The sequence below is a fragment of the Artemia franciscana genome, chromosome 2, assembly GCF_032884065.1.
Source record: "Artemia franciscana chromosome 2, ASM3288406v1, whole genome shotgun sequence".
Taxonomy (NCBI): domain Eukaryota; kingdom Metazoa; phylum Arthropoda; class Branchiopoda; order Anostraca; family Artemiidae; genus Artemia; species Artemia franciscana.
Genome location: NC_088864.1, coordinates 27,689,691 through 27,710,127, shown reverse-complemented (window position 1 = coordinate 27,710,127; position 20,437 = coordinate 27,689,691). Strand labels below are relative to the sequence as shown.

General features: G+C 36.9%; 1 protein-coding gene across 7 annotated transcripts in view; it reads left to right on the top strand.

Annotated features, from left to right (window-relative positions):
• The window catches only part of LOC136039495 (trafficking protein particle complex subunit 5-like), a 29,659-nt gene extending 17,205 nt beyond the window's left edge, over positions 1-12,454 (top strand). For all 7 annotated transcript variants that reach the window (XM_065723315.1, XM_065723332.1, XM_065723324.1 and 4 more), the window contains exons 4-5: positions 2,683-2,865; positions 12,340-12,454. In XM_065723315.1, the coding sequence (XP_065579387.1) occupies positions 2,683-2,865; positions 12,340-12,444 (288 nt within the window). In that variant the 3' untranslated portion in view covers positions 12,445-12,454. The remainder of the gene's footprint in view (positions 1-2,682; positions 2,866-12,339) is intronic.
• The last annotated feature ends 7,983 nt before the right edge of the window (positions 12,455-20,437 follow it).

Genomic DNA, 20,437 nt, shown 5'->3' with positions numbered 1-20,437 from the left:
CGAAACTGGAATAATCTCTTTTTTCTTCACTTTTTGTTTGTAAAGGATGCTTTTGTTTGTCTAATTTCATTTTAAATAAGACAAAATACTGTTTATACTTTGACCCAGTAATCAGAAGTGAGATCTTGGTTTAAAAGTCAGTCAACAAATTCAAAAAAAGAAGATTTATCCAAAAGCCAAAAATGTTGATAGAAATAGTAATTGTACCAATAGCTTTCTATTCATTAGTGACCGCTGGGACAATACTATAACTTTGTGAAAAAGCTCACAATTCAACTTTTGAGCTCTTTGACAGTATAGCAGCAACAAATTCAAACGAGGAGCAGCCATAATGTGATTGTATGATAGACAGACATACACTATCATAGTCGTCGAAGAAATATAAGGGGGTGTACATGAACTAATTGTATCTTAGCAATAAAAAATCGTAAAACCTTTTAAAATACAGGTTTCATATGTTGAAGTTTAGAAAAAATGTACGTTAGTGCAGTAGAGTAATAAAAAGTTGGCTATACAGAAAAGAGCACCAGGAATAAATCTGGCTAATCATTAGCCAGAATAAATATGGCTAATATGTAAACCATGAGAAAACGATTGGAGCCAGTATGAAAAGGTAACATGTAACAATAAAAATCTAAATTGACTAAAATTGTTGAATTCTCCTTTTTACTATTTATTTCCTAGATGCTTCTTCATGCAGCTCAAACAACAATAGAAACAAAAATAGAAAAAAATAAAATAATAATATTAGTAAAACTGACAAATCATAACTTAAAACCCATAGTTAGAATGCATTTTTTCCTTAACTTTATTTCTAAATTCTCCAAACGTTTTATGTCATTAATTGTCTTATCATTACTATTTTATAATTTTATTCCTCGATAAATAAAGGAGAACTTACACGTGGTAGTCGATCAGAAAGCGCGTTTCTTGTTGAGTATTAGAATTGTGGCAATTAGACTTAACCTGAAACATACCTGGGAAGCGTAAAGGTAAATTATTATTATTATACTTTAACATAAACAGCAGATGATAAAAATCCCGTAAGCCAGCCTTCCAAAAATTTTTGCCTTCCATATTCCAGTCTCACAGATTCACTATTAGAATTATTGCACAGGAAACGGATCTTATTGTCTTGGAGAACTCGAATTGGATTCACTTGTAATGGAGATGCCCCTAACCATATCGGAGAACAATATAAAATACACGGATGTATTATAGAGAAACACAACAACCTTAAAATGGAATCTGGTACAAAATGTGTGAGTTTTCTAAGTATTCCAATGTTCCGTGGTAAAAATTATTGACATATTCTCGGTGACAGTTTCACCAAGTGTAATACCCAAGTGCATGACATAAGACTTCCTTTCAATCTCACCTTAACTATATTTTAATCGTAAAATCCATTGATAATATATAGCTCTTCTCGGGAATATAATAAAACTACCCTTAGCCAGGTGAAGTTGAAGTTTATTTACACGCATCCAAGTTGAAACTCTGTCTAACGATTGTTTGTATAACTCAAGTAATCTCTTCTCAGTTCTTGCCAGACAAACAAGCGATATGTCATCAGTGAACATCGGTGTCACTTCTTGAGAATCATGGAATAATTCACTGAAATTATTTTTGATATTTGACCTAGTTTAAATAAGGTCATGCACAAAAATTAATATTAATAACGGTCCAACAGCCTTGTGGAACTCCACATGTTATAGGAAAGTTTAATGAACGCTTTGAATCAATCTGAACATACTATAGCTGTCCTCATGAATACATGCAGAAACTCCTCTCATGCTATAAAAGCCTAACTTTAATAGCAGCAGATCATGAACTACTGTGTTTAAAAGCTTTAGTTATATACAAAAATATGACTAAAACTCAGTATTCTTCATCCAGCACTTGACTGACTACGCTGCTTAAATAGGCAACAGCTTGTTCTGTCGTTTAACCATGCCCAAATCCGAATCGGGCAGGATGTAACATATTACAACGCTCTAAATCTGCATAAAGACGGGCAGCAAAGCACTCCTCTAAAACACGTGATAGCACCGGAAGAATAGAAATCGGTGTATAATTTCCCTCTCCACCCTTGTGACAGGAGTCAGATGAGCAACTTTAAAAAATGACGGGAAACCTTCTTTTAATGCACAATTAATTAAGGACAAAAATGGCTTCAGGATTAGTGGCCGAATAGATACAACCACTCTCAACGATATGACATCACTACCCGAGGCATTATTTTTCATTTCTTAGATAACCGCTTCACCTCACTTAGTGATACAGGTGCTAAACACATTGCCACCTGAGGTTCAAAATTACTAAGGTAATTAAAAATGGTTGGATCCTGTAACATCGGACAGATTCCTTCAGTAACACGCTTTCCTACCACTGAAAGGTAATTTGTGAATATTTCCGAGGCACCATCAGTACATATTGGCATTTCACTGTCTTGGTTTACAATTTCAAATGGGATTGTTTTCGGTTGCTGCTGAAGTATTTCCTTAATCATGCGCCATTTTTTGCCGGACATCCCGATGCTTCCGCAAGCAAATTTTTCTTTTTATTTTTCTTAATAATTGATTCAGAGCTTTGTGATAATTATTATATATTCCGTCATTTAAGTAACAATTACGATTGATACGATTGAAGCTCCAAATTTCCTATCTGTTTTCTGTCTTTTAGAATCTTTTCGGAAAGGAAGCTGACAAACTTGAACATTCTGGCTCTAATGAGAGAGAATATTATCTAATAGAAAAGGAGCCTTTAGTCAACAGATACATCTCAGTTCCAAAAGACAAAGGTAACTTTAACCCTGCAACTTTTGCAGCTGGAGTGGTTGAGGCTGTCTTGGATGGTTCTGGTTTTGTAAGTTTTCTTCATCTCTGTTCATTCTAAAACTGTTCTTTGATAATCACACTTCTTATTGCTTATATAGTATTTCAGAAGAAGACGAAAAAAAATAGGTATGGAATGAATCGTAGTCCTTGTTGATTCATCAGTTTGACTTGGTGTATTTTGAATTATCCAAGATGTATTTATTGTTCTGATCATTTTTATCATTGCTGTATAAAAGGATATACTTTTTGTTTTTGTTTTTATTAATAATATAGACTTTTGTCAAAGTGAAAGAGTGAAAAGATGGACTGGCGAGGAGGAGCCAATAAACTAATAGCAAATTATTCACAATTTTCGATAAAGACGCTTTTTTTTTTCCTGTCTTTATTAAAACAAATAAGTCAACAACGGCAAAAGATTGCAAGATTTTATTCGGACAATACTTGCTTCTTTATTACTTTTTTTTAAGCATTTACTATATTCTTGTTTCTTTATGTACGTAATAATTTAATTAAAGTCCAATTATCTACAGACTTTATATTACTTAAATGTTAATTAAAAGGTAAACATTTATAATTGTTTAATGCAGCTTTGCATGGGTGCCCGACAGGGGTAGATTGAGCAATCGCCCCTCGTCTCTTAGAAGACCTTTGAAAGTTTGAAAACAAGACCCTAACATTTGAAAATTTACAACGATTCTGTGGAGAAAATGTTCGGAGTCTCCCTCACCCCCTCAATCATCCCTTGGGTGCTCTAAGGATAAAAAAGAATAAAGATCCACCAGAGCCACTGCTGGCGCATAGGGCGTCGGATCGACGTTTCAGTTGCTGGATCTTTTTTTTACAGGGAAAAGAAGCAAGCTTGTTGTCCAACCTTTCTGCTCCGGTATTGAACCCTGGAGATCTGCAGACAATGAATTCAAAAATAAACACTGGTCTCGCAAGTCTGTAAGGCATTATGTTTCTTTTTTTGCGGCGGGTGGGAAGGTGAGCTCAATTTAAAATTTATCGCTTCATTCTACATACTAAAGAAGTCACATTTCCCTTGGCAAAGCTGAAAGAAAAAAGGATGAATCAAGTGGTCATGTTTGATGATCTTACTGAGATATCCATTACTGAGACGCCCTTTGTACACACAGGATAGTAGTGCAGTCATCAGATGAAGGCAGATGAAAGCTTGGGAAGGGCTTGTTTGATGCCAGATTCCAAGCTTTATTATCCTTTTTAAGGGTCAAACCAGTAATTAGAACGGTCAAATTGTCTAATATACACTTCAAAGGAGTCTTGACAAGTTCAGCCTTAGGGATAATGGCTGAAATTACGCTAATAGTACATACGGATGATTGACATACTACAGCGTGTTAAAATCAGAGTCATACGATTCTCCTGGAATCTTGTCACCCCTACTATTTGACAAAATTCACTATTTCACCGGCCTCCTGTCAGATGTGAGTGATCGCGATTTTCTTTGAGGTATAGTTCGATAACAAATTATAATAAATATAAAAATAATATTAAGGGATTATCTTCGAGTAGCATAAAAAAGACATTTAAAGGGTTTTTGATAAGTGAATATTAATGTTTTATATTATGATTTTAACGGGTTCGCCCCTCTTGTTAGTTCTAAAGTTGTCGATTTTTTCCTTTTATATGGTTGTTGTTTGATTGTGAGTTTGCACTAGTGAGTACTATTGTTTTTCTTATTTTGAAAAAAGTTGTTGTTTTCATTTATAACTCCCGTGCCATTCGTGCTATGCTCTCTGCCGGGAGTAGGTCACGTTTGTGTTGTAATTATTGTAAAAAATAAAAGAACCTGGACCAAAATACGAGGATTTTTTTTTATCTGTGTCGTTGAAGGATCCTAAGTGAGGTCATTGGATCCCATGCCCCTTCTTTCTTTTTTAGTAGAAAGATGATCATGTCTAACCTGGTTAAAATAAGAACCGTTAAGTAAGGAACGATCCGGCTCAAGAGTAACCGGAACTCTATAAAAATGGGGTTTTGATACCAATAGACACATTAAAAGAATCGTAATTTTATGCTGATTTTAAATATAAAAGTTTCATCAAGTTTAGTTCTACCCATCAAAAGTTACAAGCCTGAGAAAAGTTTACGCTAAAGTTTTTATTTGTTTAAAAAGTAGAGTTGTGACAAAGAGTCAAACTTTAGCGTAAAAAGCGAGGCGTTGAGGAGGGGATAGCCCCTTTCGTATATGGAATAATTTCTATTCGTTTTAAGTTTTAATGTCGCTCCTTACTTTCAGTTAAAAAAAACTTTATTTATTTAATGATGGCATGACGTAAAGACCATGGCATGACGACTATGCATTATATATTAGACTAACTAAGCTAATCTTTACAAATATACTATGTGGAAAATAAACTCTTGGAAGTTTAAGTTCTAGGTTTATTCGTGTTTTGATGTTATTTTGAAAGAAAACTGCGTAAATAAATCTTTAAAAAACATTTTCATCTCTGAATACACATAAATAAAAATGAAGGTGTGGATGGGTGTCACATTTTATAAATGTGGTATGATCTTTACGATGACATATGCTTCAATTTGAACACACATGATTTTCGGGAAGTGTTTACGAGTTTTATGTCATGAGAACACGCTTTTCTCTTTAGTCTTGAAAAGGTTTCAAGTTGTTCGGGTAGGAGAAAATTATTACCTCAAATGAAGCAAAAAAAGCGTGTTTTAATGAGACTTTTATGTATTTTCATTCCTAATCAATTTTGTCGTCTTTTGATTTTTAATACAAGCAATACTTTTGTTTGGCAAGCTAGACTTGTTTTGACTTAGTTTATGATATGATTACACTTTTCCGGACTGTAACTTTCTATGATAATATTTTCTATTTTACTGATGCTTCTCTACAATGATCTTATAAAGTGATTAATCTTGTGGCTTCCGGTTTCAGTTCATTTATTGACATGGGAATCATTAAAGTACAATGTTAGGGAGGTGATAATAGAATTATTACCTTGAATTAACTATGCCGCCTATTGATTATATTCACCAGGATTGTTTGGGGTTTTTATGCTGCTTTGGTCAGATAATTGTTTACCCTGTCTCTTCACGATTAAGTAAAGGATAATTCGAGCATGAATACGTGTAGAATAATTGTTGGAAGACATCCAACGTTATTTTTAACATGAAATTCTAAATTAATAATGCGTTTGTTATACTTTTTCTCAAAGATTCAGCATTGCGCTCCCAGTTGTCTCCTAGTAGGGGGGGGGGTCTTTTCTTTAGTTAGGCTCTGTGTAAAGCTATATATTTTTCAGAGAACATAGAAGACTAGTCAAGATTGGGACAAAAATACTTTATCCCCTCCACATAAATGACTACTCAGCACGATTTTTACCTTGTTCTAATATCAAACCAAATTATTCAGCTTCAACTTGCAATGTTTTTATGTTTTTCGGATTTTGGTCCCAAAATAGGCTTAATCCCTCATGGTTTTTGATCCTGACAAGCTCTGTGGGCCGGAATATCTTGCTTCTGTGATCAAATGATGAAGTTTCAAGATGATCCTGGATAAACTGTGCCAAATCCCTCTCAAAGATAGGTTACTCCTGTTCTTTCTTAGTTTTAATGTCGCTCTTTGATAATGGGCATCTCGTATTATCAACTTTAACAAGAACCTTTAAATATATATCGTTTCACCAAGTTTATTTTTAACCATCAAAAGTTACGAGCCTGAGAAGATTCGCCTTATTTTCGAAAAAAGGAGGAAACACCCCCTAACGGTCATAGAATCTTAATCTTAATAAATAAATCAAGTTTTTTAACTGAAAGTAAGGAATGACATTAAAACTTAAAACGAACAGAAATTATTTCTGTATATGAAAGGGGCTGTCCCCTCCTCAACGCCCCGCTCTTTACGCTAAAGTTTGACTTTCTCACAACCCCACTTCTTAAAACAATAAAAAACTTTAGCGTTAAAAGCGGGGCGATGAGGAGGGGACAGCCTCTTTCATATACAGAATAATTTCTGTTCGTTTTAAGTTTTAATGTCGTTCCTTACTTTCAGTTTTACAAAAAAACTTGTTTTTTTTTATTTAATTATGTTTAAGAGGGATTACTTTGAAGAGCAGTAGGAAGTATTTTGTAACCTTTGAATTTACAAATTTGACACGCACATCCAAAAGTAAGACTGGATAAAAGGTTTGAGAGAAGAAAAAGTCAAGTCTTTTATCAATGGATATGGTCGAAGAATTGTCAACAAAAAAGGCCCCCTGCTCGGTTAAAGCAGAAGGGCAGTGGGGGTGGTATGGATGAAGGAAAAATGACTTTTTCTTCTATAGGAAATATAGAATACTTTATATGGAAATTTGTTTCAATTTGTTGAAGAGCTATGTGTTTCTCCCATTTTTTCCCTCGGCCTTATCATGTAGAACATATTTTAACAGAACCTTGGGAGAGGCACTTAATTGTTCAATGTGCTATTGCCCCCCCCCCCCCTTCGCATTGGGTCAAAACTTCAAGATTACAATTTTTTATCAAAACAATCGAAAGGCCCAAAAACGTGTCTATGGACGCGACAAAATAATTGTAGCCTCAGGGATAAGAGCCCCAAATTGTGCTAACAGCTTACGTAAATTAGTCTTCAAAGATTCACTGTAATAGAATAGTTGATAAATAACCTTGTAGAAACTAGAGCCATGCCAAGATTTTCAATCCATGCTTGAAGGGCCAAAAATGACGCCTATGGGCCTACACCCATCCCGCCTCCCAAAATATTTTGAAGGACTTCAATCTATGTGATGAAGAGGCGAAAAGTGGAATCCTTCGCCTGGGGGCTGTGAGGGGGAGGGGGGCATTGTATCCCCGAAGACATAGTTACTAAACCGTTTAACTGAACAAACTCGCTTTTTAAAAGATTAATTAGTGATGAAGGAAGGGAGGATCTAAAAAGGGCGAATGGTGTCGGTTGCCCTCCGATGGCTCTTCAGTATTTCCCTCAACGCCTCCCCAAAAATTTACCCCAGGCCTTTCCTATGATATTGATGCTATATCCTTCTGGCAATCAGAACGTGCACAGTGTGTTTTATTTTGTTTGGCATCCTTCTCAAAAGCTGAGGGGGCTATTTCATCTCCATAGTCGTAGTTCTTCGAGCTTTAGACTATTTTCAACAAGATGTCTATTGAAACTTTTTGAAGGCAGGGCAACTAAAAAGGGCATGAGAGGGGGTAGGCATGTCTCTGGCCGCTTTTCAATATCCCTCTCAGCATTCTCTGAAAGTTTCAACTTAATACCTTTAGTTGTTCTTAAAATATTGCAGCTCCTTGATAAACTGGGTGCATTTGGTCCCTTTTGATTTAGTATAACATGCCCCTCAACGTTCTCTGAAGTTTCACCTTAATGCCCTTAGCCTTTTTGGATACCCTCATAACCAAATATTTCTCCTTTTTTCCAATTATAAATCCTGTATGTAACCAATGGGCGAAATGCCAATTTGTCCATAATTTACAATCCTTGCTCCGGGACTACAGGTGACATGGCCTCCCTAGAAGTATAACTACTAAACCTTTTTACTAGTTTGAACAAAGATCAGTGTTGAGCAGAAAGGGCACATAAAAATGACAAAGACGGGGTGGTTGTCCTGGGGGGTTGCCCTCCAATCTAATCTCTCTTCAATATCACAAGATACCTCGAAAGTTTTAACTTACTACCCTTAGTCGTTTTTTATGATATTCTCTTTTTACGACCACCAAACGTATAGTGTATTTTGACTGTGCTCGGCATCCCTTAACATTTCCTTAAAATTTCATTAAATACCTTAAGCCTTTGGGAGACCGAGGATCCAACATACCCTCTTTTCTAATAAAAATCCTTATTTGTTAACAATAGGTGACTTGCATAACTTACAGCCCTTGCCCTGGGGAGGAGGTTGTCAACCCTGGAATCATAGTTATATGACTTAATGATCATAATCTTAAAATTATGATCAGATGCTTTTTAGGGAAAAAGGCGTAGGGAGGGGGAAGGTTGCCTTCTAGTCATGTTTGACTCTTAAAGAAAAACTAGAATTTTCGATTTCTAACCAAATGAGCCTCCTCAAAATTTTATACGACCACCAGTTCTATAAAAACCTTAAATGTTAACAATTGGCAACTTGCATAACCTACACCCCTTGGACCGCGGGCTCTGGGGATATTTTCAACCACGGAGTTATAGTTGTTTTCCCCCTCGACTAGTCTTAAGTCGGGGTATGGCAGTCTTAAATCACAAACCACTGAGTATATATTGCACCAACGATGTTCCATTTCCACCAAAGTTAGCCAATAGGAGTTTTGGTATTTGTTGATTGCAGGTCTGGCATCCAAAATCAAAATACGCTACGATAGTATTTCCAAAACGGCTTATATGTCACACCATTGAAATCAGAGCCATTCAAGGATTTTCAATCTGCATGATTGGGATAGGGATGTACGATGGGGCCTCACCCCCCCTCAATTCTAAATATTCCGAATTTCTGGGTGCTTTTTATTCAAATTTGATTTGTTTATTATCCCCCTCCCACAAACAATTTTTTGTGCAAGTTCCTAGATTGAAGCATCAAATTTAGAAAGACCTGAATTGTGTCCTTTGATTTATGTCCCTTCCATCCTTAGAAAATTTAGGAATGATGAAACTATTTTGACTCATTCAATATTATTCAATTCAGAGTGTGGCCCTCAATGATGAAATTTTTATCATTTCAAATCTTTAAGATCGTAGCGTGACGGTCCTTAACCAAATATTTGCAATGAAAATCAATGCATGCAAGCCTTCCACGTACCGTTAGCCGTGGCCTGGCCTCAAGATCGGCTACCTTGTTTTTTTCTTAAAACTGGCACATTGATATTTCTGGCCACAAAATTGATCTAAATAGGTCACAACTTCAAGAAAGAATTTGTATTTTTCTCAGGGTGGTTTTTATCAAACCTATGGTCTCGCCATGACATCAAGAAGAAGCTGAAATTTTTTGCAGTTAGAAGACAAGCGACAATGAGAATCAACATATACAGGCCTGCCATGTATTCATGCCGGGTTCCGGTCCATGACATCAAGAGGAGACTCACATTGTCTTCGGTGAGAAGACAAGCGGCGATGACTTTCTAGAAAGTTTGATCGCCGTTTGTTGCCCCAGGTGTATAATGCTATAGTTTTGCCTCGCTATTTGTACCCTAGCCCATTTTAGAGCATTTTTACGGCTACAGATAAACTGAAATTGCGTTTACTGTACTACAATTATGCAAAGTTTTTGCTCTATTTATCACCGTGAACAAGCAATGGGTATGTTACGTGCCAGTACAGTGTTACCAACACTGAAAATGCGATTCTGTCGCAAATTGACCGACATAATTCGTCGGTCAAGACCCACCCGTGGGCCAATGTTTTACAGCAGTAGTTGGTATCTGTTTCTGATTGTTGTGTTTTTGTTTTACTTGTGTTAAGTGAAATAGTGTCTTTTGCTTTTTATGGCACTTGGTATTACCCAAGTGACATATAGCGATCGCAAATTCTGTCGGTCTGTCGGTCGGTCTGTCTCTCCCGGTTTTGCTAGTTTAGGCACTTCTAGATAAGCTAGGACGATGAAATTTGGCAGGCGTATCAGGGACAAGACTAGATTAAATTAGAAATAGTCAATTTACCCCGATTCAATCATCTGGGAGGGGGGTGGTTAATTCGGAAAAATTGGAAAAATTAGATATTTTTAACTTACGAACGGGTGATTGGATCTTAGTGAAATTTAATATTTAGAAGGATATCGTGTCTCAGAGCTCTTCTTTTAAATCCCGACCGGATCTGGTAACATTGGGGGGAGTTGGAGGGGGAAGCCTAAAATCTTGGAAAACGCCTAGAGTGGAGGGATGGGGATGAAACTTTGTGGAAAAACTAAGCAGAAGTCCTAGATACGTGATTGACATAACCGAAACGAATCCGCTCTCTTTGGGGGAGTTGGGGGGAGTGTTAATTCTGAAAAATTAGAAAAATGAGGTATTTTTAACTTACGAAGGAGTGATCAGATTTTAATGAAATTCCTTATTTAGAAGGACCTCGTAACTCAGATCTTTTTTTTAAAATCCTGACTGGATCCAGTGTCATTGGGGGAGTTGGGGAGGGGAGGGACCAGAAATCTAGGAAAAGGCTTAGAGTGGAGGGATCGGGATGAAACTTAGTGGGAAAAATAAGCACAAATCCTAAATACGTGATTGACATAACCGGAACGGATCTGCTCTCATTGGGAGAATTGGGGGTAGGGTTAATTCTGAAAAATCAGGAAAAATGAGGTAGGTTATTTTTAACTTACGAAGGAGTGATCGGATCTTAATATAAATTTCATATTTAGAAGGACATTGTAACTCTGATCTCTTATTTTAATTCTCAGCTGGATCCAGTATCATTGGGGGAATTGGGGGGAGGGCGGAAATCTTGGAAAACGCCGAGAGTGGAGAGATCAGGATGAAACTTGGTGGGAAGAATAAGCACACGTTCAACACGAACAGACACAACCAGACCGGATCCGCTCTCTTTTAGGGAGTTGGGGGTAATTGAGAAGAATTAGAAAATATAAGGCATTTGTAACTTACGAACGGGTGATAGATCTTGATTAAATTTGATATTTAGAAGGATTTTGTGCTTCAGAGCTCATATATCACGCTCTTATTCTTATTATTATAATCACGACCAGATCTATTGACACTGGGCGGATTCGGAGGGGGAAACTGGAAATCTTGAAAAGCGTGAAAATTGAGGTTTCTTTATCTTGCGAATGGGTGATCAGATCTTAATGAAACGTGATACATCGAAAGACCGTATGTCTCAGATGCTCCATTTTCATTTCGAATCGAATCCGGGGACATGGGGGCTGGAGGAGGGAAACAGAAATCTTGGAAACCGGAAATCTTGGAAAACGCTTAGAGTGGAGAATAATGGCATAATTGGAACGGATCCGCTCTCTTTGGTGGAGTTGGGGGGGGGCTAATTTGGAGAAATTCGAAAAATTGAGGTATTTTTTCTTGAGAACGGATGACCAGATCTTAATGAAATTTGGTGTTTAGAAGGAAGTGACAATGGGGGTAGTTGGGGGGAGGGACAATGGGAAAGGGAAACCAGAAATCTTGGAAAACGCTTAGATTGGAAAGATCGGGATGAAACTTGGTGGGTAGAATAAACAAATCTCGTAAATACGTGATTGACTTAACCGAACTGGATCCGCTCTCTTTGGGGGAGCTAGGGGTTGTCCAGTGCTTTGGCGAGATTGGTGCTTCTGGATGTGCTAGGGCGGTGAAAATTTGTAAGTGAATTGACTTGATAAAGTTGTTTTCCCCGATTCGACCATTCGGGGGGGGGGGGGGTGAAAGGTATATTTTTATAAATTCAATGTATTATATTTAAAGTATTTCTTGAAAATTTTTGCTGTAATATGTGAATCACCTGTACTTGTATTTATTACTGAGAATTTATTTTAATCTACAACACTGCAATAAACTTACCTTCTTTTTTCAGCCTGCTAAAACCTCAGCTGTGTGGCATGAAGGCTCTACTTATATCTGTATTGTCTTTGACGAACTTGTGATTGAACGTGAGAAAAGAATTGATAATAAATCATAGCTCGAAAGAATTTCACTTATTGATATTAAACTAGCCATCAAATATCTTTGATATTTTTCTCGATGTTCACCTGGGCAATGCATTCACTTATACTTTCAAGAATCTTCTTAGGAATGTTGAATTTTTCGTTATTTATGTTCGTACATCTTCTACTATGCTAGTGACTGAAGAATTTACTTTTATTACTGATCTTAGTCTTTAAAATATGTATAGTGAAGGCTAAATTGTGGATATTATATAAGACGCTCGAACATTTTAGACAGAGTTCTTAAATTTTTCAGATAATTTGAGTGCAGTGGCTTAGAAAATCTGGGATGAAAGCAATGCCTTCATTGGATTTAGGGTTATTAGATTGTGAAAAATAATTCCTCAGGGAGCCTAATTCTTTTTTTTTCTGATAATAAGAGCTCAGAACCGTCTTGTATTTGTGACGCTAAACTGCTCCAAGAAGATGAAGTATGATACGAGTATGTTGCTTTGTGCTGGGTGATGGAGTGGATCACCAGCCAGCGAAATGACTGTTGTCTTTAAAAGGAAAGGTGCCTTGTGTAAATTCTCAATTGTGAGTGCTGATTTTCATAACAGGCAGTTCAGGAATGTCTATGTAGCTCCGGTTTAAGCCTTAGCTAAGCCACTTTGGACTGATGATGACCAACAAGCCCAGTATTGACAACAGTTGACACTTACGTAGCCTCGCCTTTTGGGTCCCAGGTCTCCAACATGCTTACCGACACAGTTACGCTATACCTTTCAACTCGGAAGCACTGGAAGTTAGAAATATCAGTAGCTAAAACTTATGGCCTGTTTGATTTTTTGGGATAAGACACAGCATTTATATTATAACGTTAAGATTCAAATATCAAATAAGGTTAATATGATAATGTTAAATGACGGAACCAAGAATTAATTAATTTACATATCCTAATGAGATTGATATCAGTAGTAAATAGAAAGTTGTCGCTTTGGTCACTTTAGAAAGGTCAGACATAACACTGTTTTTTGTTTTGTTTTTTTTGTCTAGAGAGTAGAGATCGACAAGTAAAAGTAAATTGGGGAATGAGATTGTGTCAAAGGATGAAAATGAGCCCAAAATGTACTTTTCTGTACCGTACTGAGCTTGAAAAGCACTGTTTTAGTTTATTTAAGGTGGATCTCCGAGGTTTGAAGCCAATGCTATTTTTCTATAGCAGTGAAATGCGTATTAACAACAGACACGAGCAGATTCTTTGATGAAAAAATTACTGTGGCTTCATTGAAAGCTTTGACATGAATAGGCCGAACAAATTTGCATTTTTTTTCTTTAGAGCTTCATAAAAAATTAATTAGTGGGGACACCTCTAATTTTTAAAAGTAGCAATAAAATTACTTTTAGAAGACGTAGAGAATTGTAAAGTAGCCTCTCCATTTGCCACAAGATTTCAAAAATTTTGGCCGTGAATTTTTTTTTTTATTATCATCAGTTTCCTTTAAAATTTGCCATTTAAGATATTCTTCCTTTACTGTTTAAAAGGGTTGTACTAATCATATAGCCTTGATTTTTGTGTCGTTTTGTAGATCTTATACCGACAAATAATCCCAAAGATTTTTTAGTTTGTAGTTATAACAGATGATTTTTAGCAATAATTCTTAGTATTCAAGATTTCCTCCTTTCTCATTGGCTTAAGCACTCCTTGAGGGGTTTGCCAGAATATCATTAAGAATGTTGACATCTCCTTAGCATTAAGACCAGATTTAAAAGGAAGTTGAAAACATGTATAATTGGCAACAACACCTTGAGGCAATATCATTTTAACACCATACGAATTGGAATTTGTTAGGTTACAAAGCAGATAACAGTTTGGCTTTACAAGTAAAGAAACACTGATTGTAGGCCTATAAAATGTATGAAAATTATTTTTAAAAAGAATATTATTCTTAAAAACACATCATTTTAAACATTATTGGCCTTTAAAAGTAAAGAAACACTGATTGTAGACCTATAAAATGTATGAACATTATTTTTAAAAAAGAACATTATTCTTAAAAACACATTATTTTAAACATTATTGGCCTTTAAAAGTAAAGAAACACTGATTGTAGGCCTATAAAATGTATGAACATTATTTTTAAAAAGAACATTATTCTTAAAAACACATTATTTTAAACATTATTGGCCTTTAAAAGTAAAGAAACATCGATTGTAGGCCTATAAAATGTATGAATATTATTTTTAAAAAGAACGTTATTCTTTAAAACACATTATTTTAGACATTATTGGCTCTTAAAAGTAAAGAAACGCCGATTGTAGGCCTATAAAATATACGAACATTATTTTTTAAATCTAAAGTTGTAGGATATTCGTCCATTTTAGTTCCACGGGATCTCATTTTATTCCTAATAGTGCCGTATCTTAGAATATTTTGGTTTTTCCCCATCATCTCATATAGTTGATGATTTATAAGCTCGTTCATAAATGACTGATTACCCCGGTTTGGAACCGGGGTAATCATATACTTTGCTTTACGAATAATGCATATACTTATTAAATTAATGTCATTTAAAGTGATATGTTCCTGAAGGTACATAATAAACATTAGGCACCCTTGCCCTGGGGTCATAAATACAGGTAAGGGAGGAAGGAAACCCCTTAGGAGTATTTAATAAATTTTTGAAACTACTTATATTTATATACTATTCATCAAAAACAAGAGCTAAGAGCTCAAATGGCACTTGTGACAAGGTCAAGAAGAGCCAAGAGCTCATATGATATGAGCTCTAGCAAAATTCTAAGAATCAATAGATTGCTTTAAAAGGAAAATCAGAGGCTTAATGCTGGTCGGGATTTAAAATAAGAGCTTTGAGATACAAGGTACTTCTAAATATCAGAATTCATTAAGATCCGATCACCCACTCGTAAGTTAAAAATACCTCAATTTTTCAAATTTTTCCTCTCCCTTCAGCCCTCAAGATGGTCGAATCGGGGAAAATAACTGTAACAAGTCAATTAGTGCAGCTACCTGACATGCCTACCAATTTTTATCGTCCTAGCACGTTCAGAAGCACTAAACTCACCAAAACACTGAACCATACCACCTAACTCCCCCAAAGAAAACGGATCCAGTCCAGTTACGTCAATTACGTATCTACGCCGTTTATAAGCGTTTTCCAAGATTTCCAGTTTCCCCCTCCAATTCCCCCTCAATGTCAAAAGATCTGGTCGGGATTTGAAAGAAGAGCTCTGAGACCTGAGTTTCTTCTAATTATAAAATTTTATTAAGGTCTGGTCACCCATTCTTAAGTTAAAAAAACCTCAATTTTTCTAATTTTTCCAAATTAACACCTTCTAGCTCCCTCAAAGAGAACGGATCCGTACCAGTAATGCCGCCCCCCCCCCCTAATGACACTGAATCTGGTAGGGATTTAAAATGAGAGATCTGAGTTTCGAGGTCCTTCTAAATATGAAATTTCATAAAGGTACGATCACTCTTTCATAAGTTAAAATACCTAATTTTTTCTATTTTTTAGCATTAACCCTCCCTCCCCAACTCCCCCAAACAGAACAGATCTGTTCCAGTTATGTCAATCCCGTTTCTAGGACTTGTACTTAGTTTTACCACCAAGTTTCATCCCGACCCCTGTACTGTAAGCATTTTCCAAGATTTTAGGTCCCCCCCAACTTCCTCTTCACCGGATCCGGTCGGGATTTAAAATAAGAGCTCTGAGACATGATATCCTTCCAAATATCAAATTTCTATAAGATCCAATCTCTCCTTCGTCACTCGAAAATACCTTATTTTTTAATTTTTCAGAATTAACAATCCTCCTCCCAACTCCCCCGAAGAGAGCAGATCCGTTCCAGTTATGTCAATCTCATATCTAGGACTTACGATTATTTTTACCACCGGGTTTCATCCCGATCCCTCCACTCTAAGCTTTTTCCATGATTTTAGGCTCCCCCTCCCATATCTCCCCCAATGTCACCGGATCCGGTCGGAATTTAAAATAAGAGCTATGAGACACGATATCCTTCCAAACATCAAATTTCATCGGGGTCTGATGACTCTTTCCTAAGTTAAAAATACCGCATTTTTTCTATTTTTCAGAATTAACACCCCACCCCACCCCAACTCCCCCAAAGAGAGCGGATCCGTTCTAGTTATGTCAACTGCGTATCTATGACTTGTGCTTACTTTTCCCATCAGGTTTCATCCTGATCCCTCGCCTCTAAGCGTTTTCCAAGATTTTAGGTTCCCCCAATATCACCGGATCCAGTTGGGATTTGAAATAAGAGCTCTGAGACGCAACATTTTTCCAAACATCAAATTTCGTTAAGATCCCGTCACCCGTTCGTCAGTTAAAAATATTTCATTTTTCTATTAACCGAAATTTTTCTGAAATATTACCGGCCCCCGAAAAAATATTATTTTTCCGAATTAACCAGCCCCTACCCCCTCCAGATTGTCAGATCTGGAAAATGACTATTTCCAATTTAATCTGGTCCGCTCCCTGATACGCCTGCCAAATTTAGCTGTCCTAGCTTACCTGGAAGTGCCTAAAGTAGCAACTAAATCTCAACGTAATTAGAATTTATTTATCAACATGGTTTGGACTTCGACAGAATGCTGAAATTTCTCAAATAGAATTTACCTACTAATATTTATATGCTATTCACCAACACTAATAGTTAACCTATAATAGTCTACTATTCAAACAACCCTAATAGTTTAAGGTTAACAATACTGCTACTAATACATTATGACCCCAAAAAATCTCTATACTGCTCGCATGTCAATGAAAAATCCACTTTCAATATTCACTTTCAGTGTCGGACCAAGTAATTTTCTCATATCCACTGTCTTCTGGCTCCAAAGTCCGTTTCATTCCGCGATTTGCTGCAGCCCGGACTAAGGCAGGCTCTCTAAGTGGCATGTTCCTAATCAATCGCGAGTCTAATATCTCCGGAAGTAAACAATCGCTCCAAAACTCCTGAAGCTTTGGTAATATGGACAAAAAATACTCTTTTGATCTCGGAATAGTTAAAATTTCCACATCATGCTCATGGTGATATACCACCAAGTGACATTCTTCTTGATTGGTGATTTCTAGCTGACCTTGAATTTGAGCATAGTATTTGTGATTTTTCTTTAACTCCAATTTTGAATTTTGTGACCATAGGAAAAAGTTCTTTACCAATCCTTTTTGGGATGCCACTTCCCTTATGGTCATTCCTCTGGGAATATTATGGACAGTCTTCACTTCAACTGGTGTGCCGTTTTCTAAGCGACCATCAAGAGAAGCTCCAAGAAACTGGATATTTGGATGAATGAGTAGTCCCATTTGATCTCCTTTTATTAATGATACTCCCTCTCTCTGCTCGTACGCCGTCAGTGCAATATCCTCCAGTTGAATTCCCCTAAGCATTGGAATAGATTTGAAATTAGAATTAATTCGGATATTCTTGACTATGGGTGCGGTTGGAGTATTTTTTTTGCGAGAAGCTATTCTATGAAAATAAGTGGCAGTAATCCTTTTGCTCCTCTCAAATATCCAGTTATCATTTTGCCCCTTTGTGTTTACGTAGATCTCCTGTAGTTGGGCTCCATCCAGATTCATATTTTTTGCAACATAATCAGCCTTTGCGATTTCAAATTCCTCTGGATTCATATCAGGCTTGTTGCAATTTGGTCCGTAATTTTGATCGCCTTTAGGCAAACTCTGATTCTCTTTCTTTTTGGCCTGATATCTCCCACCCATGGTTGCGTAATATCTTTTCTGATTTGTTTTTGTCCGTTTCCGAAGATTAGAAGTTTTCACCGTGTATTCTTTTGTTATTTTGCAAGGACTGTAGCCAAATGTTTTTTTCCATGTAGAAGATTGCCATTTCGGGCCCAAGGAGTAGGACAGGCTTGCTCCACTTATCCTAGCATGGTATGACCAACGTTTCGAGCGGCTTATTTGTTTTCCGCCGACGAATTTCACTGCAACAGACATATAATTCTCGGCAAGATTGGTCGTTGCATCGTTTCTTAATAAGTCCGCTTTTTTACAAATATTTTCCACGCCAGCTTTTACATCCTCAAAAATAGTTTTCGGAAGGTTATTATAGCGGTTCTCCACAGTTTCTAAGACCCCATTCTTTTTGGCACAGCCAGAATCACACTGTTTATGATTACCAAACACATGCTCTGGGCCTCTTCGTAAGAGTTGTCATAGATTTTCGGCAGACCCACCATCAGCCGAGTTCTTTTTTATTGCACCTCGTAGATTTTTGGTTAGCTTTAGAATTATGTCATTTGAAAGAAATTTGGTGTGCATCCCTTTTTTTGTCTTCACAACATTATGGAGGTCTTTTGAATAGTTCCTGGTCACGTGATTGGCACATTCTTCTTTTCGGATATATGATCCGTATGAAACACTTTGTCTTAGCTTGTAAAAAAACACTAGAATCGCCATCTCCGATGTATTGTAAATACTGAAGGTTATGCATGGCTTCACTTTGGCGAAAACCTTCAACAAGAATGTCGGTTTCCATGCTCTTCGAGGGACCATTGTAGTTCATAAAGCAAACATGATCTTTCACTTTCTGGTTTGCCTTCTTTGAGCTGAAGCAGAGGTAACAATATTTATTTCTTATTCCTACATATAATAATTTTTTCGTAAAGGCATCAATGATTACCCCAACACAACCTTTTACAGTATAATCGTGTCCTTTGCTGCGTTTATTCCAGCCACCATCACAGATGACCTTAGTCCAGAAAAAATCGTTGATAAACCTGTCCTCATGAATGGGTAATTTCAAGGATTTACGACCATTTTCTTCTAAGACATCTGATAGTGCATCCATCCATGCGTTACCAACTAAGCGTTCTAAATTCATAAACGTTTTCGGATTCATATTTTTTATTCCCAATACACTTAATAATTCGTTCAAAGATGCGTAGCCTCCTCCGGTCCCCATGATACCCCATACAGCTTTCACGTTCACGTTGCCTCGTAAATTGCTGATCTTCTCTTTTTTGTTACCTAATATCTGTTCACTGAAATTTGTTAGGTATTCTTTTACAGTAGTGAGGGGGGCTTCCGGCTCACCTTCTACTCGCTTTTTCCAGCCACAGTCTTGGCAGATAATGACGAGCTTTGTTTGGAGTCCAGTGTTTTTAATTTCTTTCACGCAAAGCTTTGATTTCCCGTCCTTGCAATTGAACTGATGTTTTATTGCTTCTATGAACTCACTAAGCAGATGACGCAAGTTGACTATACAATTTACATCTGGAATTCCAGACAAATCGATTCCAAAGTGTTCTCCTGGCGAACCAAAATCGCAAGAGCTGCCAGATGGCGCATTTTTACTAACCGTAGAATCATCTATAATAGTTAAAGCCGGATTCGGAGTTTCGGAAAGCCTGGAACAATTTGGAGACACTGGAAATTTTCTTGTTCTGGTAAACTTTCTTGTTCGGGCAAGTTTTTCTTCCTGAAAAAAAAACAAGAGCTAAGAGCTCATATGGCACTTATGACGAGGTAGGAAGAACCAAGAGCTCATATGGTATGAGCTCTAGTAAAATTCTAAAAATCAATAGATTGATTGAAAAGGAAAATCAGATAATTAATGCCGGTCGGGATTTAAAATAAGAGCTCTAAGACACTAGGTCCTTCTAAATATCAAATTTCCTTAAGATCTGATCACCCACTGGTAAGTTAAACATACCTCATTTTTTTAATTTTTCCTCTCCCTTCAGCCCCCCAGATGGTCAAATCGGGGAAAACGACTTTATCAAGTCAGTTTGTGCAGGTCCCTGACATGCCTGCCAATCTTTATTGTCCTAGCACGTCCAGAAGCACCGAACTCGCCAAAGCACTAGACCCCCCTAACTCCCCCAAAGAGAGCGGATCCAGTCCGGTTACGTCAATCACGTATCTACGATATTTGTTTATTCTACCCACCAAGTTTCATCCCGATCTCTTCACTCTAATCATTTTCCAAGATTTTCGGTTTCCCCATCCAACTCCGCCT